The following is a 23319-nucleotide window of genomic DNA, read 5'->3' on the forward strand; positions in this document are numbered from 1 at the left end:
GTTGTACACAATTTTGGCTCGTGAGTTCTACTTAGAGAACTACTGGATAAAAACTACTGGATAAAAAGTATTTAAAACCTCTGGAACGCATCTTTGAAACATTTTTTACTTCTTCAACTACCACACAAATGCTTTTAAATAGCTATATTAAGTCACACAATTTATCTCCAGGAAAATTACCATCCAGTTGATGTTGATATTGTACTGCACTGTTGAGGGTGCTTGCAAGTAAGAGTTTCGCTGCACTTTTTATACCGGTACTGCTATCTGGGATCCTTGTGACTTCCCTACCCCGTTGAAGTTTAATGTAAAATGGTCGGTGGCGATTTTAGCATGTACATCTTGGTGGTGCAAACTCACTACACAACACTAAACAATACATTAATTGCACTATAACGGTGAAAACCAGTGCCCAGAAACTGTTAGGGCCTACATAAAGCTGTCCCAACAGCAGAGCTTTCTTTTCAGCACTGTGGAGTGAATCCTTACGACAGCTACACCTGGGTATCAGAGGATCCTTGTCTGGCAGCGAAACTGTTCATTCAGCCTCATTTACTGCCTTTTAAAAAACATTGTTGATATGGCTGACTTGCTTAAACAAATGTGGTTTCTACTGACAGCTGAGATATACAAACTATGGCATAAGGGAACGGTGAGCAGATAAGATGCAATCCGTAATTTCGATTAAGACATCAATGAGTGAGCTAGGACGGACGTAGTCAATATAACTATTTGTTCAGAACTTTTTAAATGTACAGCGACAGAATTCAGAACATGGGCCATTCTTACAGTATTCTCCATGTACACCAAGTTATAACTGTATGATAAATAAAGGGGGCATATAAAGAGACAATGAAGAAAGCTCTTACAATATTCAATGATGACATTTCTCTAAAACAGGTTATAGGCTACATTGGCAACCACCAAGTCAGAACAGTAGCATAAGTTATCAGGGGGAAAGGGACCAAATTATTAGGGTGAGGCACATGGGCTACTAACAGCTTACTACACAACATACACTTAGTATTACTTTCTTAGCTACAGTATACATATCTTCCTGGCATATTACATAATTTATGCAGCAGCATATAAGACATGTTTGTCATGAAACGTTGTCATTAAAGTCTGGCATTCTTTGGATTTATGGTGCTTTCAAGACAACTGGGAACTCTGGAAAAAACAAGATCAAATCATGACGTCAGTAATCTTCTGGCCTTCTTTAAAGGCCCGAGTTCCCGACTTGGAATTCCTAGTTGGATGACCGCTCAAAACGTATTTTCCCAGTCTGGGCTAATTTTTTAAGAGTTCCCAGAGTTAGATTTCCCAATTCCCAGTTCCCAGTTGTTTTGAACGTGGCAGGAGTCATGCAGGTATCATGCAGGACAGCATGGCCAATGTATTCAAGTTTTTCTGGCCCATGGTGTTGCGTGTGAATGTTTATCCTTTGAAGCTTGGAAAAGAGACCCTTAAACCCAGACTTGGAACACGCACCCTCTCCACCGAAAAGCAGTCAAGAGAAGGAAAAAGTGATTGCTTTGCGATGCTTGCAGTTAGACACTGATTCCTTCCAAACCACTCAATGTTGAATTTGCGATTTCCAACTCGTGTAATGTTTATGTCCAATGGCTGATGAGCACTGACACGTTTTATCAATAATTTCTCTTCATATGACAAGGATTGAAAAGGATTTGCCAATAGATTGTCGATGTGATTCATGATGATGACTGCTTGTCTAGCTTGCTAGCTAAGATTTTGAAAGTATGACGTTGACATGATCATTCCAATCAAAGCTACGGTAGATATAACGTGATTTTATGTTATTTTATCTGTGGCTATGACCTTGAACCTTCTTGGATGGGCACTTCTAATGTAAATCTATGGCAGCACCCAGGGGTGTCTGAACTTTCTCGATCTCCCTGTAGATTTTGCGGCGACATAGTGTCCCCATGAGTGACAGAACACGGAGCCAATGATTGCGCAACTAGAGAAGATTACCAACCCCATAAGCTTTGTATTTTCCCTGGCTGCCCCTACACCACAGAAAGCACTGAGCTAGGCTGAAACACATGCATTTTGGAGCTGCCTTACTCAAGAAAGCAAAAAAGAGACCATGTTTTCATCAACTTTATTAATTCAATAGATTTTTTTTTACATTGTTTGCAAACTGATGTTATTTTGTATTATTATTAAACATATTTTTTGCTATACACGTGGGGCTCTGCCCCCACCTGCCCTGAATGAAGAGTCTCCACTGAAAATGGTTAGGGTTATGTTATGATATGGTTCGGTTAGAGATTAAGTTTAGGGTAGAGACAGCCCAAGGATTCTGGACAGCACTGATCATTTATAGCTACTGTAAACTGTGTACGTGACTAATACAATGCCAGTAGGTATTACTCCGTCCGTGCCACCTGCGTGCATGCATGCACTTCTGCCATCCTCCACATCAGCATTTTTTAAATAATGGCACACGTTTTAAACTATGTACTACTTTTATTTTGCCAAGCGTATATTAGTAAATAATTCCGTGAATGGGTACCATAATTCGTGAAATAAATCAAGATCAGAGAAAATGCGTCTCCGAACTACTTTCTCTAAATCGAACGAACGTGGAGGGACTAATTCCTGTCCTCTCTTCCACTCAAATAACTCAGCTGTCGTAGTACTAGTAGTTGAGAGACTTGAGGTTGCGCTTAGGCAATGATGAAACTAAGATGGCGTTTAAACCCAGACAGGATGAACGGGGGATAGCGAAATTGGTCACAAATTGATTTGATGGGGACATCATTCTCACAGAGATACTCGTTTACAAGCAAATGAGTCTTCAAAGTGGACCATCTTTACACTTATAATCAAACAGAAGTGGGTATATGGGGGAAGCGACGCTGAAAACGGGCAACTTTACGTGAGCTATCTGGACCTTGCTTGCTAGCTAACGTTAGCTCGTAACATTACTAGCTACAGTAGCTAGCTAACTAGCGACAGCTAGCTAACGTAGGTAACGTTAGCCAGCCGAGCTAAACAACAACAACACTGTCAACAGGGAGGAGGGTAGTCTCAGGAGAAATAATTGTCTACGGGATTGTCCGGAGTATTTTGATTCAAAATAAAACAATTCATATCTGTCTTGGGACAGGTACGAAACAGAGAAGGGACCAATATTTCCAGTGAAACTTCCACGCCAATTCGCAGTGCTACCCGAGACCGGAGGTGCTGCCTGGGATGGGCTGAAAAGTGGAGGCCGTAACGTTAGCTTCAGCCACAGTAATCGTGACCCAGTGCTGAACAATAGACCCCGTGAGCTTTCAAGACACCTACACGGCCCATCATATTATTGGTGACACCTGAGTCCATAATTTCCTCTGATCACGTTGAACGTGTCAGGCAGAGTTGCTGTCCAAGTGCCAGCTAACGTTATCTAACATGTAAGTCTAATAACGTTAGCTATACTCTAGCTAGCCATATTTCTTATCCGGTAAGTTAGCTAAGATGCTAGCTAGAGAAATCCTAGTTAGCAACTAACTAACTACAGTGAAACTTAAAATAAACCAAACAGCTTGGGATTGTCTTAGCTTGTCAGTCACCAAGGACCTCCCGTTATGTACCTAGCTATGTGACAAATTACCCATATTTTGTGATTTTTGACAATGGCTATATTCATTTGTTTCCTAACTTGAATCCCCATATTTGGTCTTGCAAATGGGAGCGTGGATGGATGCAATCAGGCCTTTAAATCCTGTGACGTTTTTATGTTGAGGTTAGTGGCTTTAGCTATATTTAGAGAATATGTCCAGAATTTGTGTAGGAAGCTTCCTCAAATGTCTTTATCATTATTTTCTATTGAAAGGAAATGTAGGAAACAAACCATATCCCAGACAGTATGAGTCTTTTTATATCACCAAGTATCAACATACTTTGTTAGTTAGTGAATTATTTTCTGTTGATGACCAAACACCAATTTGACCTTATGAGACAAGAATGGCACCATGTAAGAAGTGCATTATTTGCTGTGTCTGTAAGGTAGGGGGAGGGGAGAACAGTTACAAAGAACGCCTCCCCCATATTGGGTTAACAGGTTTGGGTTTTTGGTGTTTTACTAGATTGAAGGTTCCATGATGTTCCAAAGACTTATTCCAACTATTAAAACATGATTCAATTCAAAGACATTATTCACAAGTAGAATAATCATGTAACGTTTGTGAAACAATGGCCATTCAAAATTGTAGGTTGTGTCCCTTAAGGCCCTTTGTTTGATCTGATGAAAAACATGCTCTAAAGCATTGTTAATGTATCCAATTCAATTTATGGTACTGTACAAATGAATTTTTGAAGAACTAGTAGTCCCATAAGGAAATATCCCTTGTGATTATTTTCTCCTTAGCCTAACTTTGAACTCGGAGTGGACATTTTCAAGAAATGCATTTGAAATTTACTTTTTTTATAGTAGATGTGTTATGTAGAATGCGTTGTTTACAAAGACTCCAATAACTACATAAACAATCTTAGGTTTGGGGTTATGATAGGGTAAGATGGTTTTTCCAGCCTTATAAGACATGCATAAATGTATTCCTCAAGAATCAATGGGTAGCCTATATCATTAATTGAAATGACCATTGATTAGCAAGAAATCTTACATTGTGCCCGGACTTCTCATGGTGACAGTTATTTTGACTGCCAATCTGCTTAGCTAAGTAAGTAGCTGCACTGTGTAGTGACTTGACATGCAGATTTAACCTTACCTGTTGCCAGGGCGATGGAGGGGGAAGACTTTGTGCCTCCTCCGGAGTGCCCAGTGTTCGAGCCGTCATGGGAGGAGTTTCAGGATCCCCTGGGCTACATTGCCAAGATCCGTCCAATTGCAGAGAAGTCTGGAATCTGCAAGATTCGTCCTCCTGCTGTAAGTGTTTACTGGTGACATGCATCTATCATTTAACCCCATGAAACCTGTGTGGAGTTGAATATGGTTGTTTTCCTCTGACCTTAATCAATCTGGTGTAGTCTCACTTTTATTTGTGTTTCTTTGTGTGTCTAGCAAACACAAGTACATTTTCTCTTTCTTTCAAGCTGAGCACAGGATTTAGTGATTGCAGGATGACAAGTGTTTACATCAAACATAGACATTGATCAAAGCTTTCCTTTCCCCACAGGACTGGCAGCCACCCTTTGCTGTGGAGGTGGATAGCTTCCGCTTCACACCCCGTATACAGAGACTTAATGAGCTGGAGGTTCGTCTCTCTCCTCATATATTGTATCATTGTATAGTTGAGTCTCAGAAATGGAATGAATAGAACGGTCATCCCCATTCAAGTCAACGATGGCATAATGGGTAGACTAGCATCCATTTTGAGTGTACCCATGCCAGGAAGTAAAAGCAGGAAGTGTACCTGTGCTGTGATTTGAGTCAACTCAACTGACATTACACAAAATACATTCCATTGCATGAGCTACATCAGTTAGCATGATTTGGAGAGAAAAACTCTGTTACCATGGCAATCCATCATCAGGCAGACATTACTCATGTTAACATGAGTTTAGCAGTCAAATTGCCAGGGTTAGAGCTTCCAAGCCTGTTCTGTTTCTATGGGTTGATATTGAAGAACTGTTTTAGAAGTCACGTGTTCTGGTTGACCCAAAGATTATATTTTAGTTTTCAGTCCATTCTAATAATATTCAATCCTGACCCCCCCCCCCCCAGGCGGAGACACGAGTCAAGCTAAACTACTTGGACCGGATCGCCAAGTTCTGGGAGATCCAGGGATCCTCTCTCAAGATCCCAAACATCGAGAGGCGCATCCTGGACCTCTTCAGCCTGTCCAAGGTGCCGGAGCTGACTGACCCATGTTTTTAATTTCTCAGTAAACCCCCTGTTGCATGTCTTATTTCTGTAAAACTAAAAAAAATAAGACCTATTGAGACTTGCTAACACTATCCAATAGTACTTTAGCCAGTAAAACTGAGCTGTCTGCACTTGTATTATTTTGTGTTGTAGGTTGTGATAGAGGAGGGAGGGTTTGATATAGTCAGTAAGGAGAGGCGCTGGGCTCGCGTGGCCCAGAAGCTTGGCTACCCTCCAGGCAAGAACATTGGCTCCCTCCTGCGCTCACACTACGAGAGGATTGTCTACCCCTTTGAGGTGTTCCACACTGGTGCCAGCCTGCCGGTAACGCTACTCACCCACTTTGCTCCTGCTCTTTTGTGCTTATACAAGCGATCTATCAACTCTGATCTATCAAATAGAATTCGACATGCATTGACTTACATTCTTTATTTGTTTAGTCAGTTGCACTGTTTAGAAATGGTGTCCATCCATAGTCATGAATGTAGAAGAGGGTTTCACCCCATGATTTCTGTGTGTAGCAGACTAAGCCAAAGCTATATGATGGAGAGGAGGTGCATAGAGAATACAAGCCCCACTCCATCCCCCTACGCCAGTCTGTCCAGCCCTCCAAGACGAGCAGCTACGGACGCAGAGCCAATCGTCTCCAGCCAGACGTGAGTGACAGCACACAAGCTCCAATGACCGACGTACATAATTTCCCTCTTAACAGTATCAGTCGTGTGTATAGTTCACAGATACTAATAGAAGTTGGTTAATTTTACTCATTTCCATGATCATGTTGATCGTTCCAAGGATGTAAGCATTCACTCTCCACAACCATAATCTGTTAGTAGCCATATTTAACCAGTCTCGTTCAGGAATGGTGTCCAAATCTATTCATTGGGTGGTGATGTACTGTCTTCTGAGAACTGCTAGTGAAACTACTGATCTGCACCGGTTCACAGATCTCAGCTAGGGTAACACCTGCCGTTAACACATTTTACTCGTAGGTTTTTCACACTGATTGTTTTATCTTCTAGGTAGACTATCAGTGATGGATTTTGGTTAGGCAGGAAGTTAAAGTTGTCATACGCCCATACAATCATGTAATAATACTCATCTCTTTTGGCATTGAAAAGTGGAATTACTTTTCATTCATATCGTTCTATTCCTAACTTAATCCGATTTGAAATGTCGTAATACCAAATTAGTCATTAATCCAAATGAATTGAATCTGAGTTCCAGCTCTTTCTCTCCAAATTGGAAAGGAACATCTAGATGGACCCGACGATGCGCTCAGAACGCAACCAGCATGCTTGCTCTGTGTACCGCTACGCTGCTGCTATGGTGTCTGCTGCTACTGCCATTTGCCCCATGTTACACTAGCTCTCGTTATATGCTATATGTCACCCTATATCTCCCTCTTCCTTTCTCTCTTTCCCTCTTTCAACACCACCGATTTGTTCATTTTGTCACCCCTGCCATTGAACATTGCTAACCCATTGTAGTTACCTGTAGGGTACCCATATCTTTCACCCATAGAATACATTTTGTTTGTACCATTTAGCATTTTAAAGTGGTGGTGTGGTGAGATCTTTTGATTTGCTTCCTCATATGCCTTACTCCAGATTTGATTTGAACGATGGCAAGAAATGCTTAAAGGGATAGTGTGAGATTTTGGACATCTACTTACCCAGAGTTAGATGAAGTCATGTATACCATTTTTGTGTCTGCCTCCAGTATGAAGGACGTTTAAAGTTGTTTCGTGTGTGTGAAAGAGAGCTTTCATAACAGCTTCAAGACAAATTAGTAATGAACAGTAGCTTATTTTCCAAATATTCCAACCTAAGAAGGTATTGTCCTAAAGTTGCCGCTTTCAAGAATGAAAGTCGATAGCCTAGTCTATTATTTGCAATGTATTTTATGAGGCAACTATTGTCCAGCCTTGTATAGACTAACCTAACTCACTAAGACAGCCCGGTCCTAATCAAACTCCCATTGTTTGTGTGTCACACAGACACACACACGAACCTGTTCCATGCTGAAGCTCCTCCACCAGAAATGAATACTAGAACAGATTTGCCTCCCTTTAGCCTCAGCCCAGGCTTTCTTACGTCGTGATTCGTACTAGTTGTAGCATTCCATTTAGCACGGTTATTTTAGCCAAGTTTTAAAAAATGTTTTGTTTCAAATAAATGCGAATAGTTGGGTTGGTCAATATAACAGTGTTTTATGGGTACATAATCATGATGGGACAAAGGTTGCCCAACCGTAACTGGAAGTCTACCAGAACAGCTAGCACTGGATGCAGAGCCATAAAAATGGTATCCGTGATTTAATCTGACCCTGGGTAAGTAGAGAAAGGGCTTAAAATCTTGCACTGTCCCATTAAACTTTACACTGAGATGTCATCGGATTGGTCATAGCCCACCATAAGAATCTGATGATATGGTTTTGTTTTAAACCCACGTAAGCATCCTTGTGTGTGTTTAATTTTAATCTGAAGTGTTTTATTTGTTGTTTGTTTGTTTATTTTTTGTCACTAACCTAGTTCAGCTTATCAACCAGCTAATTGATTAGAATCAGGTGTGCTAGATGAGGGTTGGGGTGAACCTGCATGACGGTAGTTCTCCAGGTACAGGGTTGGAGAGACCTAGGCTATGCGTTCTCTGAGGGCTCAGTTCTAAACGGATCAAAAAGACCTTGTGATCAGTACAAGCACAGCTATATTTGGCAAACACATGGTCTACCCACGCCTATTACAGTCAAACACAAGTCATTCTATTTCATCACACCAGATTTTTATCTCTTCATATACATTTTCACTCTTCCAATGGCTGTTTCTTTTCTTCTCCTCGGCCATTTCTTTTTCTTCCTCCTCCTGTCTCAGTTCTTTGTTGCTGTTGTTGTCTTCCTATGCAGGGTCCAGAGGATTCTGCCCCCCACCCTCTCTCCACTGGCTCTCAACACATCTCTACATCGGTACTGCCTGTCTCTCTTGAGCACAATGCGAGTCCTCGCTCTCTCCCGGCTCTACCCTCGCCCCATGTCTCTGTCTGCCTCGGTTTCTCTAGCAGCAAACCCCTCGCTCTCTCGCCTTTTTTTTTTTGCGGCAGGGCCCTTGCCGTCCTTTTCTAACTCTTAACAAACATCACCATTCAACAGCCTAGCATCAAGCTTTAGCTGTCTTTAGCCCTTATCCCACTCACCCACCCACTCACTGTTTGTCCCTGGCAACAACTTATGCAAATGCATTAGCAATTATCTGTCTCGCCTGTACTTGTTTATGAAATCAGTGTGAATCTCTCTCTCCCCTCTTATCTCTTTACTGTTAGTCAGTCTCTGTGCGTCCTTTCTTAACGCTTCCATTCCCTCACTTCTGCAGCGCTATTGTGGGACTGCTTGTGCTCTGCTGAGTGCAGTTGATCACCAGTGGGTTGTGTTTGACAAGAAACCCGTTAGACACTCCACTTGGCCTTTTGAGAAAGTAAAATATTTGGAAAATGCAAACACAGCTTTGTACATTTTATGCTCTGAAGCATTGCCCCTTCAAAAGTTTTACAGATTTAGGATCTGAGGCAGATGACGCCTCACAACCTCGATTTGAGTGCATTTTTAATTGTATTAATCACTCAGTTCAGCTGAGTTGAGACTTGTATGTAGGTTCCCCAAATTAGTTTCCTTTGTTGGTACGTGTGTTTGGATGCTTTTTCTTATAACACGGTGGTGGGTCGTTACCTTTGTTTAATAACTGTCAATAGTCAAAGATGTACTGTATGTAGAGGTTGTACTCTACTTGCTGACCCTCTAGTACTACTATTCTCCCTTATCCTCACACCATCTCCTGACCCCTTGACCCTTCTGCTTCTCCATTCCCTCTCAGTATACCTGAAAGTGTATTGGTGTTGCTCCCATCACATCTCCATACTGACTTTTTGCCATCTGTCACCCTAGCCTGATCCCACAGAGGAGGACATAGAGAAGAACCCAGAGCTGAAGAAACTACAGATTTACGGTGCAGGGCCTAAGATGATGGGGCTAGGACTGGTGCCCAGGAATAAGAGCATTCCCAAGAAAGGTAACACAACTCTGCTACAATCCTTCACCCCCCCTACCTGGGTCTGAAATGTGGGCTCTGGTCATAAAGTAGTATCATATAGAATACGTTGCAATTTTGGATGCATGTTGACCACTTCTCCGATTTCCCCTCCTTCCAGAAGAGCTGCCTCAGACTGTGACTGTCCGGGCTGCAGCCCCTGCTGTCCAGGTCAAGGATCAGCCAGGGGAGGTCAAAGAGAAAGGAGGAGATGGCAGCACAACCACAACGGCTCCTCCTCCCTCTGATGCCACGATAAAGAGTGAGGTGAAGAAAGAGGAAGAGAAACATGAAGGTGGAGAAGCTCATGACAAAGGGGACCAAGACGGTGGTGAAAACGGTGACGGGCCCTGCACCAAGATGACCATGAGGCTGAGACGTAACCTCGGCAACCCTCAGTTTGTAAGGGCCTTAGCCTCCATTCACGCTTATGGGCAAGTTATACAGGCACAGATTAAGGCTTGTCCTGGACTAAGAAGCCTGGTCACTGGAGATTCTCTGTCTGGGAATCCAGCCCTGTAGGTTATGTCTGATTCAAAACCAGATGTTATAGCTATTCGAATCATAAGGTGGCAATTTAAATGGGAAAATAAATAAAGCTAGTTGAACACCATCTATGCTGCCAGTCATTTAATGGGTAAACAATTTACATTTACCATTTCGTTAGTCAGCTCCTTTCCAACATATTTGAGTGTGGCAATTTAAATGCAGAACTGTAATTCTGTGTCACTTATCTGTTCTGTGTTCTGCTAAGGTGGATTCGTTTGTGTGCCGGATGTGTGGCCGTGGCGACGAGGATGAGAAGCTCCTGCTGTGTGACGGTTGTGATGACAACTACCACACCTTCTGTCTGCTGCCCCCTCTCACTGAGGCCCCCAAGGGCAACTGGCGCTGCCCAAAATGTGTGGCCGAGGTGAGAGCGTCATGAACCACGTTTCCATCCACAGAGTAGTCATACCGTCTATAAATAAATGATTACGATAGCTGTGATGGAAACAGGAAGTTTCAGTACAATTTCATGAATGCCGCCAGATAATTTGTTCAATCGACATAGTGGGATCTTTTTGTGTCGGTAAAAGTAATTACCTCTATGGGAGAAATGGCAGTGGAAACACTTTTTTTTATGCGTAAATATTGATATATTAACCATCATATCGAAGTAAACTTGGAGTCACGCGATGACATGTTTTGTGGTCCTCCCACTACGACTCAGGAAACCATGCAGTGTATTAGGCGACAGATGAAATAAGTTATGGGGAACTTCACTGGGTGGTGAAAGTGCACAGTGATGAGCTTGATGCACCTTTCAATAAATATGGAGTGGCTTATTCTGGTGACATGATGCTTGACTGCTGTTTGACAATTGTAAATATTCTCTCTCTTATCCATAATAATCTCATACTATCCTACCCCCACTGAATCTGCCAGCCGTTGGCTAGAGTGCACGTACGTAGACCAGAGTAGACACATTTTCTATTTTACCCAACAGTTTCTGTGTCAAAACTATCAGTAGAGTAGAAAATGTGATGGACATTTTTTTATTCGGTACATGAGAAAGTCCATTTTGTGTGCACTATGTCATCACGCACTGATTTGGTGGAAACACGCATATTTTCTTTATGCAGATATTTGAATAGTCACATTCATCTGTCACAAATTGGATGGAAAACTAGCTATTGAGACCCACAACATCCTGTTTTCAAACAAACATCTTGCTATGTGGCTGCAGCCATCCACCGTCTAATTAATCTGGAGCCTCTGTGTATATTTTAACCTGAGGAGTCTGGAGCCTCTGTGTGTATATTTTAACCTGAGGAGTCTGGAGCCTCTGTGTGTATATTTTAACCTGAGGAGTCTGGAGCCTCGGTGTGTATATTTTAACCTGAGGAGTCTGGAGCCTCTGTGTGTATATTTTAACCTGAGGAGTCTGGAGCCTCAGTGTGTATATTTTAACCTGAGGAGTCTGGAGCCTCTGTGTGTATATTTTAACCTGAGGAGTCTGGAGCCTCTGTGTGTATATTTTAACCTGAGGAGTCTGGAGCCTCTGTGTGTATATTTTAACCTGAGGAGTCTGGAGCCTCTGTGTGTATATTTTAACCTGAGGAGTCTGGAGCCTCTGTGTGTATATTTTAACCTGAGGAGTCTGGAGCCTCTGTGTGTATATTTTAACCTGAGGAGTCTGGAGCCTCTGTGTGTATATTTTAACCTGAGGAGTCTGGAGCCTCTGTGTGTATATTTTAACCTGAGGAGTCTGGAGTCATTGAAGCAGTTTTCTGGTAGATGTGGCTTGTAGGGGAAACGTGTGTTTGATGGAACCCGGGGCTAGACGCCTGGTCAGGAGAATTCTGTCTATTGAACACAGGCTATTGACATGTACACCTGTCAGGAAAAACACTGGGCATAAACTTTTGCATTATAGTCATCTGTATGTCTGGTAACTATTTGATTTGCCTCCATCCAATCCATTTCTTCAATGGTCTCTTGTCTGCCTCTCTTCTTCCCTCCAGGAGTGTAAGAGGCCAGCGGAGGCCTTTGGTTTTGAGCAGGCTACTAGAGAATACACCCTGCAGAGTTTTGGGGAGATGGCTGACACCTTCAAAGCAGACTACTTCAACATGCCTGTCCATGTAAGTTCCTCTACAAACTATAAATTAATGCTTTGCTCTGATGTGGCGATAAACTAGTCCTTACTAATGAAGACATGCTAGTTGATTATATTGATACATTATTCTTCTCCCATATGAGTTTTTTTGTTGGTGAGTTTGTTACAAATGTCTGTGTGTAGATGGTTCCGACAGAGCTGGTGGAGAGAGAGTTCTGGCGCTTGGTCAGTAGTATAGAGGAGGACGTGACAGTGGAGTATGGAGCAGACATCCACTCGAAAGATTTTGGCAGTGGATTCCCCATGAACAACGGCATGAAGAACCTCTCACAAGAGGAAGCGGTAACTAGCTATCAGCCTTTTCATATCTCACTCCTGTTGTCTTCTCATTTTCCTTATATTAGTTCTTTAAATATATATTTATTTATTTATTTAAATATACCGTGTTTGTCTATTCCGCTCTCATTGATATGCCATTAATATGATCCTTGTACAACATGTATAAAACAATATATATTTCCTCCAGAACTAAACCTGCACAGTTTAGTCTGACCCTCTTGCTGCCCTCTTCTGTGTCTGCAGGACTATGCCCGGAGTGGCTGGAACCTGAACGTGATGCCAGTTCTGGAGCAGTCCCTGCTGTGCCACATCAACGCAGACATCTCTGGCATGAAGGTGCCCTGGCTCTACGTGGGCATGGTCTTCTCCGCTTTCTGCTGGCACATTGAAGACCACTGGAGCTACTCCATCAACTACCTGCACTGGTAAAGAGGACACTACCTGTACAGTACACAAAACATTACAACCCCTACAGGAGACATGGGGTATTAATAGGTAGTTCATCTGTAGATGGTGGAGATTGTCCTTTTATGGCCCATAGCTTTATACAGGACTAGTGTGAAACCCTGTTCGCATCTCCCCCTCTCTCTCTGTTCCTCTCTCTCCCCTCGCTGTTCCCTTTACCTCTCCCTCCTCTCTCTGTCCCCCTCTCCTCCTCCAGGGGTGAGCCTAAGACGTGGTACGGGGTTCCCTCTGTAGCAGCAGAGCGGTTAGAGGAGGTGATGAAGAAGCTGACCCCAGAGCTGTTTGAATTCCAGCCTGACCTCCTCCACCAGCTGGTCACTATTATGAACCCCAACATCCTCATGGCTCACGGGGTCCCGGTGAGTCACACACACACCAGAGTATGTGAGCGGAGAGTGGAGCGTGCCCAATTTGACTGGAGCGTGGAGCGAGTTTCCCAAAGGCTGGAGCGTCGGTCTTCTCGCCCGCTCCAATTTCACTTCACAAGCTCAGGGCATGCCCGGCCCAGAATGCATTTGTAGTCTACTTGTGTGCTGCTCTAGCCCCTTGCTTTAGCTACTGTCATGGAGTTCGCTATATATTTTCATAAAGACACTGATAAAACACACAGCTGCTAAATCAAGGTGACTTACAAAGATTAGGACCAAGAGAGGGAGTGCAGTGATGGAATGTCCACAACTAAAGAATCATCGTGGAATCTGAAAAGACAGGTATCCCGAGAGAACGAGGGTGTCCTTGGTACTTGCACAGGCTAACAGAAAGGAATGACATGGGTAGTTAGCTAAGTGTGTCATTGTAGCAAAGTATTTCTAAACCAAAAATCTGATCTCTTAATATGTTTGTTCTGTTATCTAGACAACAGGCATTCATTGATTTTGGCCCAATAGGCCTGGCATATTACCTCTTTCAAGGAGCTTTCTGTTTTTATAGGGTTATTTTACTTAAAATCCTTTAGGCCTACATACAGAAAGAAAAACTACTACACCCAGCCTGGCAAGAGTGGCCCAAAATGGTGTTTATCATCCCCAGTAGCTCTGCAAGGCTGCTGGCCTGCTCTCCAGGCACCATCACATGAGCCTGAAGACACAGACTGGCCAAACGTGTGTTTCTAATATTGAATTCCAAAGTGCATTTTTTGTTTAAATTGTAATTAATTCTAAGTAACAGCCTATATGTGCAATTTATAGACACTAATGATTTAATAAAACAAGTTTGATCAAATGCTGAGCGCTTAATGTCCCTGCCAGCCTAGTGTGTCGTACTTGCAAATGCTTCACAATTTTTTTTATTTGTAGGCCTTGAAATAATATAGCCTAAATAAATAAATCAAATCAAAATTTATCTTAGCCTTCCTGTCTGTTCCTGGCCTATTTAGTGTTTTAAATACTGTTTAATACGACATGAACGCTTCTTAGTCACCTTTTCATGTTCTTTATTAAAATACTTTTAATTAAAATCATATGGTTTGGTTTCAATACTTCAAAACCAGATGGTAGGTCTAGGTAGTAACAAAAATAGATGGGTGTTGTTTAAAAAGTTATTTTAATGAATGGAGCGACGTGGAGCACCGCTCCATGAGCGATGAGCGGCTTTTCCCAACACTCAACTCCACTCACATACTGACACACACACACACACACACACTTAGGATTGCAAGTAACACGCACAACCTCTCATACCCATACTACACCTCATAATATTATGGAGTTGAGATTATGACGAATAACTGCGAGAAATATTTGTAGACAATGGCCATTCTGATGAGTCCCTTCTGGCATTTGATCGACAGGTTGTGCGCACCAACCAATGTGCTGGCGAGTTTGTCATCACTTTCCCCAGAGCTTACCACAGCGGCTTCAATCAGGGATACAACTTTGCTGAAGCTGTCAACTTTTGCACTGCAGACTGGGTAAGGCTCTCATCTGTGTCCTGAGAACTAAACTGACTCTAATCTTCCCAACTAGGTATCTATACCTACCCTAATGGGGGTGTCGTACGTTGTTTTCAAATTGTCTCTTGCATTCACCCCCCCCCCCCCCCCCCCCCGTCAGCTGCCCGCAGGGCGCTCCTGTATCGAGCACTACCGTCGTCTGCGACGGTACTGTGTTTTCTCCCACGAGGAGCTGACCTGTAAGATGGCCGCCTGCCCAGAGAAGCTAGACCTCAACCTGGCCGCTGCCACACACAGAGAGATGTTCAGCATCGTCCAGGAGGAGAGGGAGCTACGCAAGGGCTTGCTGGAGAGGGTGAGACTAATACATTTTAAGGAAATGGATGTTAACTCTGCCTCTCCTATAGGCCTGTCTGTGGTTTGGTCACTGACTTGAGCACTCAGTGGACTTACTTTGTGGTGTGTGTGAGTTGTTTGATTGTTGTGGCTTCTTGCGCTATATTGACTGTTTGGTTTATGTGAGTTAGTGGTGTATGTTGTGTATTACTGACTGTGTGTGTGTAAAGCAGTTTTGCTTGGCTGTGTGTAGTTTCTTAAATCCATGTGTGTGTGTTCTCTCAGGGCATCACAGAGGCTGAGAGGGAGGCGTTTGAGCTGCTACCTGATGATGAGAGGCAGTGTGATAATTGCAAGACCACCTGCTTCCTGTCGGCCCTGGCCTGCTCAAACTGCACTGAACGCCTCGTCTGTCTCTACCACACTCAGGACCTCTGTAACTGCCCCACAGACAAACTCTACCTCAGGTACGACTAACTGAGTCTCTCTTTCTCTCTACGTATCCTTTCCTTACCGCTAGCGCCTCACACCTGACTCCTCTGTTTTTCTTCTCCCTACAGGTACAGGTACACACTGGATGAGCTGCTGGCCATGTTACACCGGCTCAAAGTGCGAGCCGAGTCGTTTGATTCCTGGGCCAACAGAGTGAAAGAGGCTCTGGAGCAGGAAGAGGGCAACAAGACAGGTCAGAACTACACACCCATAGACACAAACTATACACTTGACAAGTATACCGCTCTATACTCTTGTGTGGCTGAACTACACTTCTGTAACTGAATCATGTCCCCAAAGAAATGTCTTAAGAGTGAGTGAAAATGCATATTGACTTTGAGTTCATGTTTCTCCAGGCGTCACGGATCTGGAGGTGCTGAAGGCAGAGGCAGCAGAGAAGAAGTTCCCTGACAACGAGCTGCTCCAGAGACTCAACACTGCCCTGACTGACACACAGCACTGTCAGCAGACCAGCACTGAGCTCCTCAACAAGACACTGACCAGGTAGCACACACTGCCATACCCAATGCATTTAGCTCCACGGTGACTCACATACACCATAACAAACATTGCTGTGTATGTGTTGCAGGAGGATGACCCTGGCTGAACTCAAGGCTCTAGTGGAGAAGATGGAGAACCTGCCCTGTGTGATAAGCCAGCTGGAGGCCGTACAGGTGAGTAGCCTCCAGCTGGACCTGAGCCACCAGAGAGAACCAGTAACTGCTGTAGCTGTAACGTTGTAATGTCCGGCCCTCTCTTCCTTCCCTACTTCCTCTCATTCCTCTTTAATTCCCCCTTTCTCTCAGGCGGTCCTGCGTACGATAGAGGGATTCCAGACTCAGGCCCAGGCTCTAGTGAGCGACAGGGACTGGCGGCGAGACGCCCCTCCCCCAGAGCAACTCCAGGCACTGCTGGAGCAGGGGGCTGGCTTACCTGTCGATGCCCCTGAGTGTGAGCTCCTGAAGGGGATGCAGGAGCAGAGCCGCTGGCTAGGCGAGGTGCGCCGGACCATGGGGCCCGAGGGGAGTGAGGTGACCCTGGTGGTCCTCAGGAACCTGATGGAGGCGGGCTGCATCGTGCCCCAGAGCGTCTCTGTGGAAACCGCCATGGCAGAGCTGCAGGAGCTGCTGACGATAGCAGAACGCTGGGAGGAGAAGGCCCAGATCTGTTTGGAGCAACGGTGATGGACACCTCATACTGACTCACTCTTTCATTCTCTCTTTCACCGTCATTCTCTCCTCACTGTCTCACCCACACACTCATCTCTTTTTCTTTTAGACTCACTCTGTTCTCAGGTTGTTTTGCTCTTCCTAATGTCCCCTCTCTCTCCTGGTGTGATTGCAGGCAGAAGCACCCTCTGTCCACCTTGGAGGCCATAGTGAACGAGGCCCAGCTCATCCCAGTCAAGCTGCCCAACATCCTGTCTCTCCGGGGCTGTCTGAGCCGGGCCAGGGCCTGGGTCACTGACCTGGAGGAGATCCAGGCAAGTAGCACCAACTCTTACTGTCTGTCATAACCTGGGCCACGTTCAATTGGCAAACGTTGCGCAATGTTGAAAATACGAAATGCATGAATACAGGTCAGAAGTATGCTTGTTCTACAATGTACATGTCTATGACATTGTTCCACAAAGTTGTGCCTTACTTAACATAACCCAGGCTTGTCCTCTCTTCCTCTCACGTGTGTGTGTGTGTGTGTGTGTGTGTGTGTGTGTGTGTGCTGTAGAATGGGGAGCACTACCCGTGTCTGGATGATCTGGAGGGCCTGGTGGCGATAGGTAGAGACCTGCCAGTCAGGATGGAGGAGCTGAGGCAGCTGGAGCTGCAGGTAGCCAGCGCCCACTCCTGGAGAGACAAGGCCTCCAAGACCTTCCTGAAGAAGAGCAGCCAGCACAGCCTGCTACAGGTCAGACAGGCCAGGGGTGGGGCTTGTGTGGGCCTGCTTAGTTCTTCATTTACAGTTGTTTTGCCCCGCACTGGTTAAAAAGGATTTGCTGCACATATCAATCACGCTTAGTGGATAGGGAGGGAAGCCTTGGGACATAGATAGATACTGTGACTATCTGCAAACTTTGTTGAAATAAGTCTTGGGTGTATGTGAACATTGTCAGCCCTGACATGTCTTTCTATGTGAGTGTATTAGCCAGTAGTGTGTGTGTGTGTGTGTTAACATGTGACTCTTACTAACACCTTGAGCCTCACAACTTTGTCTCGCTGTAGGTGTTGTGTCCGTGCGTGGAGAAGCGTAAAGCGAGGGGAGCGGAGACGAGTTGTTTAGATGACACCGATACCAACACTCTGGGCCTTTCTGCTCAGGACCTGAGAGACCCTGGAGCCATTGTGAGTCTGCATGGAGTCTGGCCTAGCCACGTTCTAGTCTGTTCAGTGTGTTGGTGTTACCTACCAGTTTCAGAATGTCATATCCAAACAACTTGATTAGTCTCAAGGCAGTTTCTATTAGGGCTACAGCGACGCTTCAGTCACATACATACAGCATGCAGAGACCATTAAAAAGTGCATAATCTGTCTGTCCCGCTCTAGGTGACAGCGTTTAAAGAAGGAGAGCACCAGGAGAAAGGGGCTCTGCTGAGGCTCCAGCAGGTCAACCTGTCTAAACCAGGTGTGGAGAAGAAAGCAGAGAAAGAGGTAAAGACTGAGCAGGAGGACAAGGAGAACGGAGGTGGGAGGTGGGGGGAGGACACCATGGAGCTGGACACAGCTCTCCACTCTGAGAACTGTGGAAAGGGGAACGGGGACAGTAACCACACAACGACAGGCAGTGCCTCTCCTCAGTCAGTGTGTGTGTGTGGCCGGGCGCCTCGCCCCCCTCTGCTGCGCTGCCACCTGTGTAAAGACTGGTTCCACGGTGGGTGTGTCCCGTTCCCCTCCCTCCTGCTCCCCTCCTCAGCGCCCCCCACCAACCCCCTCTGCTGGTGGGACTGGGACTCACGCTTCCTGTGCCCCCGGTGCCAGCGCTCGCGGCGCCCGCGTCTGGAGACCATCCTGGCCCTGCTGGTGGCGCTCCAGAGGCTGCCCGTCCGTCTGCCAGAGGGAGAGGCTCTGCAGTGTCTCACAGAGAGGGCCATCACCTGGCAGGGGCGCGCCAAGGAGGCACTGGACACCCCAGAGATACAGGGGGCACTAGAGAGGCTGCAGGAGCTTAAACAGAACCAGCCTCACAGGGAGGGAGAGGAGGACAGGAAGAAAGGGAACTCTGAGTCGGTGATAGTGCTGTCGGATTCGGAGGGAGGGGAGGGAGAGGGAGTGATAGACCTCACAGAGGAGAACTCTCCCAAGAAGACCCTAAAGAAAGAGATGAACGGTGGCACGCAGGCTGGATGTGAAAACGGCGTAAGCCGTTACAATGTAACAGGTTAGTAGCCAATATTGTAACGCCTCCAGGCCATGATGTAACCCAGTAGACTTTTTCTCCTGTATCTGACTGTACCCCTCTGTACCTCCACCCAGGTGTGGGCTCTCTGTTGCCGCTGGTCCCTTCACTAAAAGGCCCAGTGATAGAGCTGTCCCTGACCACCAGGACCCAGCTAGAGGAGTTACAGCTGGAGGGAGACCTGCTGGAGGTGTCTCTGGACCAGACCAGCATCATCCACAGGGTCCTCCAGGCTGCTTCAGAGCCACAGAGACACACACTCCAAACACTCATACTGGTGAGTGACCAGGAAACCTTTACCCTTTAGCTGTGTATGTTGTAATAGCTTAACTCCAATGGTGTTGGTCCTTTGACATTTCCCATTTAGTTACAGTCAGTAGCTCTATTAGTTTTAAACTGTCTGAATAGCGTGGGTTGATGTATCATGTTTTGTCCTGCCTCCACTTCTCTCTTCAGATTGAGCTCCAGGAGCAGAAAGGAGCGGGCCGTGGGGGGCGGGCCAAGGACAAGAGGAAGAGGAAGAGCCAGAGGGGCGACACAGGGGCGGAGGGTGGACCCCGGTCCCAGGACACCTCAGAGTCCAAGAAGACCCGGCCCCTCAACCACACTCCCTCCCACATTCCCATCCAGACACACCCTGAGGTAACGCTCACCCAGACACACCCTGAGGTAACGCTCACCCAGACACACCCTGAGGTAACGCTCACCCAGACACACCCTGAGGTAACGCTCACCCAGACACACCCTGAGGTAACGCTCACCCAGACACACCCTGAGGTAACGCTCACCCAGACACACCCTGAGGTAACGCTCACCCAGACACACCCTGAGGTAACGCTCACCCAGACACACCCTGAGGTAACGCTCACCCAGACACACCCTGAGGTAACGCTCACCCAGACACACCCTGAGGTAACGCTCACCCAGACACACCCTGAGGTAACGCTCACCCAGACACACCCTGAGGTAACGCTCACCCAGACACACCCTGAGGTAACGCTCACCCAGACACACCCTGAGGTAACGCTCACCCAGACACACCCTGAGGTAACGCTCACCCAGACACACCCTGAGGTAACGCTCACCCAGACACACCCTGAGGTAACGCTCACCCAGACACACCCTGAGGTAACGCTCACCCAGACACACCCTGAGGTAACGCTCACCCAGACACACCCTGAGGTAACGCTCACCCAGACACACCCTGAGGTAACGCTCACCCAGACACACCCTGAGGTAACGCTCACCCAGACACACCCTGAGGTAACGCTCACCCAGACACACCCTGAGGTAACGCTCACCCAGACACACCCTGAGGTAACGCTCACCCAGACACACCCTGAGGTAACGCTCACCCAGACACACCCTGAGGTAACGCTCACCCAGACACACCCTGAGGTAACGCTCACCCAGACACACCCTGAGGTAACGCTCACCCAGACACACCCTGAGGTAACGCTCACCCAGACACACCCTGAGGTAACGCTCACCCAGACACACCCTGAGGTAACGCTCACCCAGACACACCCTGAGGTAACGCTCACCCAGACACACCCTGAGGTAACGCTCACCCAGACACACCCTGAGGTAACGCTCACCCAGACACACCCTGAGGTAACGCTCACCCAGACACACCCTGAGGTAACGCTCACCCAGACACACCCTGAGGTAACGCTCACCCAGACACACCCTGAGGTAACGCTCACCCAGACACACCCTGAGGTAACGCTCACCCAGACACACCCTGAGGTAACGCTCACCCAGACACACCCTGAGGTAACGCTCACCCAGACACACCCTGAGGTAACGCTCACCCAGACACACCCTGAGGTAACGCTCACCCAGACACACCCTGAGGTAACGCTCACCCAGACACACCCTGAGGTAACGCTCACCCAGACACACCCTGAGGTAACGCTCACCCAGACACACCCTGAGGTAACGCTCACCCAGACACACCCTGAGGTAACGCTCACCCAGACACACCCTGAGGTAACGCTCACCCAGACACACCCTGAGGTAACGCTCACCCAGACACACCCTGAGGTAACGCTCACCCAGACACACCCTGAGGTAACGCTCACCCAGACACACCCTGAGGTAACGCTCACCCAGACACACCCTGGGGTAACGCTCACCCAGACACACCCTGGGGTAACGCTCACCCAGACACACCCTGGGGTAACGCTCACCCAGACACACCCTGGGGTAACGCTCACCCAGACACACCCTGGGGTAACGCTCACCCAGACCCCACCGCTTTTGTTTTGCTCTTTTGTTTATTTTCTATTTTTAGTCCCTCGTGTATTATTTAAAATATTTGTTCAAGAGATAATTAGTTGCATTACTTATTTGAAAGAAGTTGAACCAGTTAAACTCATGCTTCTCTCTCTCTCCAACGGTCTTTGTTTCCGTCTCTTCCTCTCCCTCAGATCTTATGATATGGTTATGGATGCAACACTGGAGAAAGGAATGGTCAGACGTTTGGACATAATAGAATGGACAGATCACTCTGGGCCGAAAGACAGCGTCAAACTGTAGAAGGAAAGATGCAGGCCATCCCCAACCGTCTACAGCTCCCCCTCCCCGTCTACAGCTCCCCGTCTACAGCTCCCCCTCCCCGTCTACAGCTCCCCGTCTACAGCTCCCGCTCCCCGTCTACAGCTCCCCGTCTACAGCTCCCCCTCCCCGTCTACAGCTCCCCCTCCCCGTCTACAGCTCCCCCCACCCGTCTACAGCTCCCCCCCACCCGTCTACAGCTCCCCCCCACCCGTCTACAGCTCCCCCCCTCCCTGTCTACAGCTCCCCCCACCCGTCTACAGCTCCCCCCTCCCTGTCTACAGCTCCCCCCACCCGTCTACAGCTCCCCCCTCCCTGTCTACAGCTCCCCCCTCCCCGTCTACAGCTCCCCCGTCTATCCCATCTTCTTAAACACTAACACAGTGATTCTCTCTTTCTGAGCTCCTACATCTAGATTCTATACTCCTATCTAATTCTCCTGCCCTCCCACTCTATTCTGATCTTTCTCTTCTGCCCTGTACTTTACACCCCCCCCCCCTCTGTCTGTCTTTCGCTATCTACCTCCCTCCATCCTCCCAGTGAACGTGAACGGAGTGTGTGAGCTGGCTTCGTCATTGGAGAGTCTCTTGGTCTTAATTAGGGATCCAGGTCAGTCAGTCGGTATGCTATGTGTTTTCAGCTCTATTAAATGCTAGTTTGGAACAAGCCTCAGACAGACAGACACAGTGGTCCGGTTAAGTTGACCCACACATACCCACTTACTGAAGTAGAAATGAATGATATTGATTTATTTTTCTGGGGTTTTTGGGCATGACGCTTACTTACAGCTGAAGTTCAGTACAGTGGAAGGTTGTGAATCACAGCAGATCATAGGTGTCGATGGTCACCGTGGTAACACTTGTATTTTTTTGTATTTTATCTTGTTTGTTGATGCTGGATTGTCAGAGGGGATTTTGCATTTTGAATAAAAACCCATTTGGATATTTTGGGAATGTTTTTTGGTGCTACTTTCCCAAAATAGGTATCTCTTTCATTCTCTCACTTTTACTTGCTCTTGCTCTCTTTCACTACTCTCTCTTTCATTAGTTTGGATCCCCTCAGATTTATCCTTTTATTCTGTCCTGTTTTTCAGTCTCATATTTCTTCCCGCTCCCTCCCTTTCTCTCTCCCTTCCAAACTAAAGTAACACTTCACTTTATCACAATTTACTTTTTCTCCTCTTGGTTAAAATAATAATTATTGGTATTGATATTGCAGACACACAGTTGTCGTGCGTTTGTGTATAAACTTTTCATTTCAATGTTGCCTTTTGTTTCTTTTCACTCTTGTTAGAAAATAAAAGTTTAGAATTGTTTTAGGAATCTTTTGAC

General features: G+C 46.3%; 1 protein-coding gene across 6 annotated transcripts; it reads left to right on the forward strand.

Annotated features, from left to right (window-relative positions):
• The first annotated feature begins 2420 nt into the window (after positions 1-2420).
• On the forward strand, positions 2421-23310 carry LOC139542473 (lysine-specific demethylase 5C-like). 6 transcript variants are annotated; one of them, XM_071347928.1, is made up of 28 exons: positions 2421-3425; positions 4750-4897; positions 5148-5225; positions 5696-5818; positions 5990-6160; positions 6358-6492; positions 8741-8800; positions 9773-9896; positions 10036-10316; positions 10669-10827; positions 12422-12541; positions 12700-12858; positions 13099-13280; positions 13517-13679; positions 15110-15229; positions 15372-15566; positions 15833-16014; positions 16108-16232; positions 16396-16543; positions 16629-16713; positions 16846-17219; positions 17384-17522; positions 17765-17944; positions 18259-18378; positions 18580-19411; positions 19507-19706; positions 19886-20071; positions 21862-23310. In XM_071347928.1, coding segments are annotated over exons 1-28 (4800 nt in total). In that variant the 5' UTR covers positions 2421-3423; the 3' UTR covers positions 21871-23310. The 6 variants fall into 6 exon arrangements, with proteins under 6 accessions (XP_071204029.1, XP_071204032.1, XP_071204027.1 ...); XM_071347926.1 differs by lacking the exon at positions 2421-3425 and adding an exon at positions 3471-3757; XM_071347927.1 differs by lacking the exon at positions 2421-3425 and adding an exon at positions 3471-3757 and having other exon boundaries at positions 6361-6492.
• Positions 23311-23319: the final 9 nt, after the last annotated feature.

This window comes from Salvelinus alpinus, chromosome 17 (genome assembly GCF_045679555.1).
Source record: "Salvelinus alpinus chromosome 17, SLU_Salpinus.1, whole genome shotgun sequence".
NCBI lineage: Eukaryota > Metazoa > Chordata > Actinopteri > Salmoniformes > Salmonidae > Salvelinus > Salvelinus alpinus.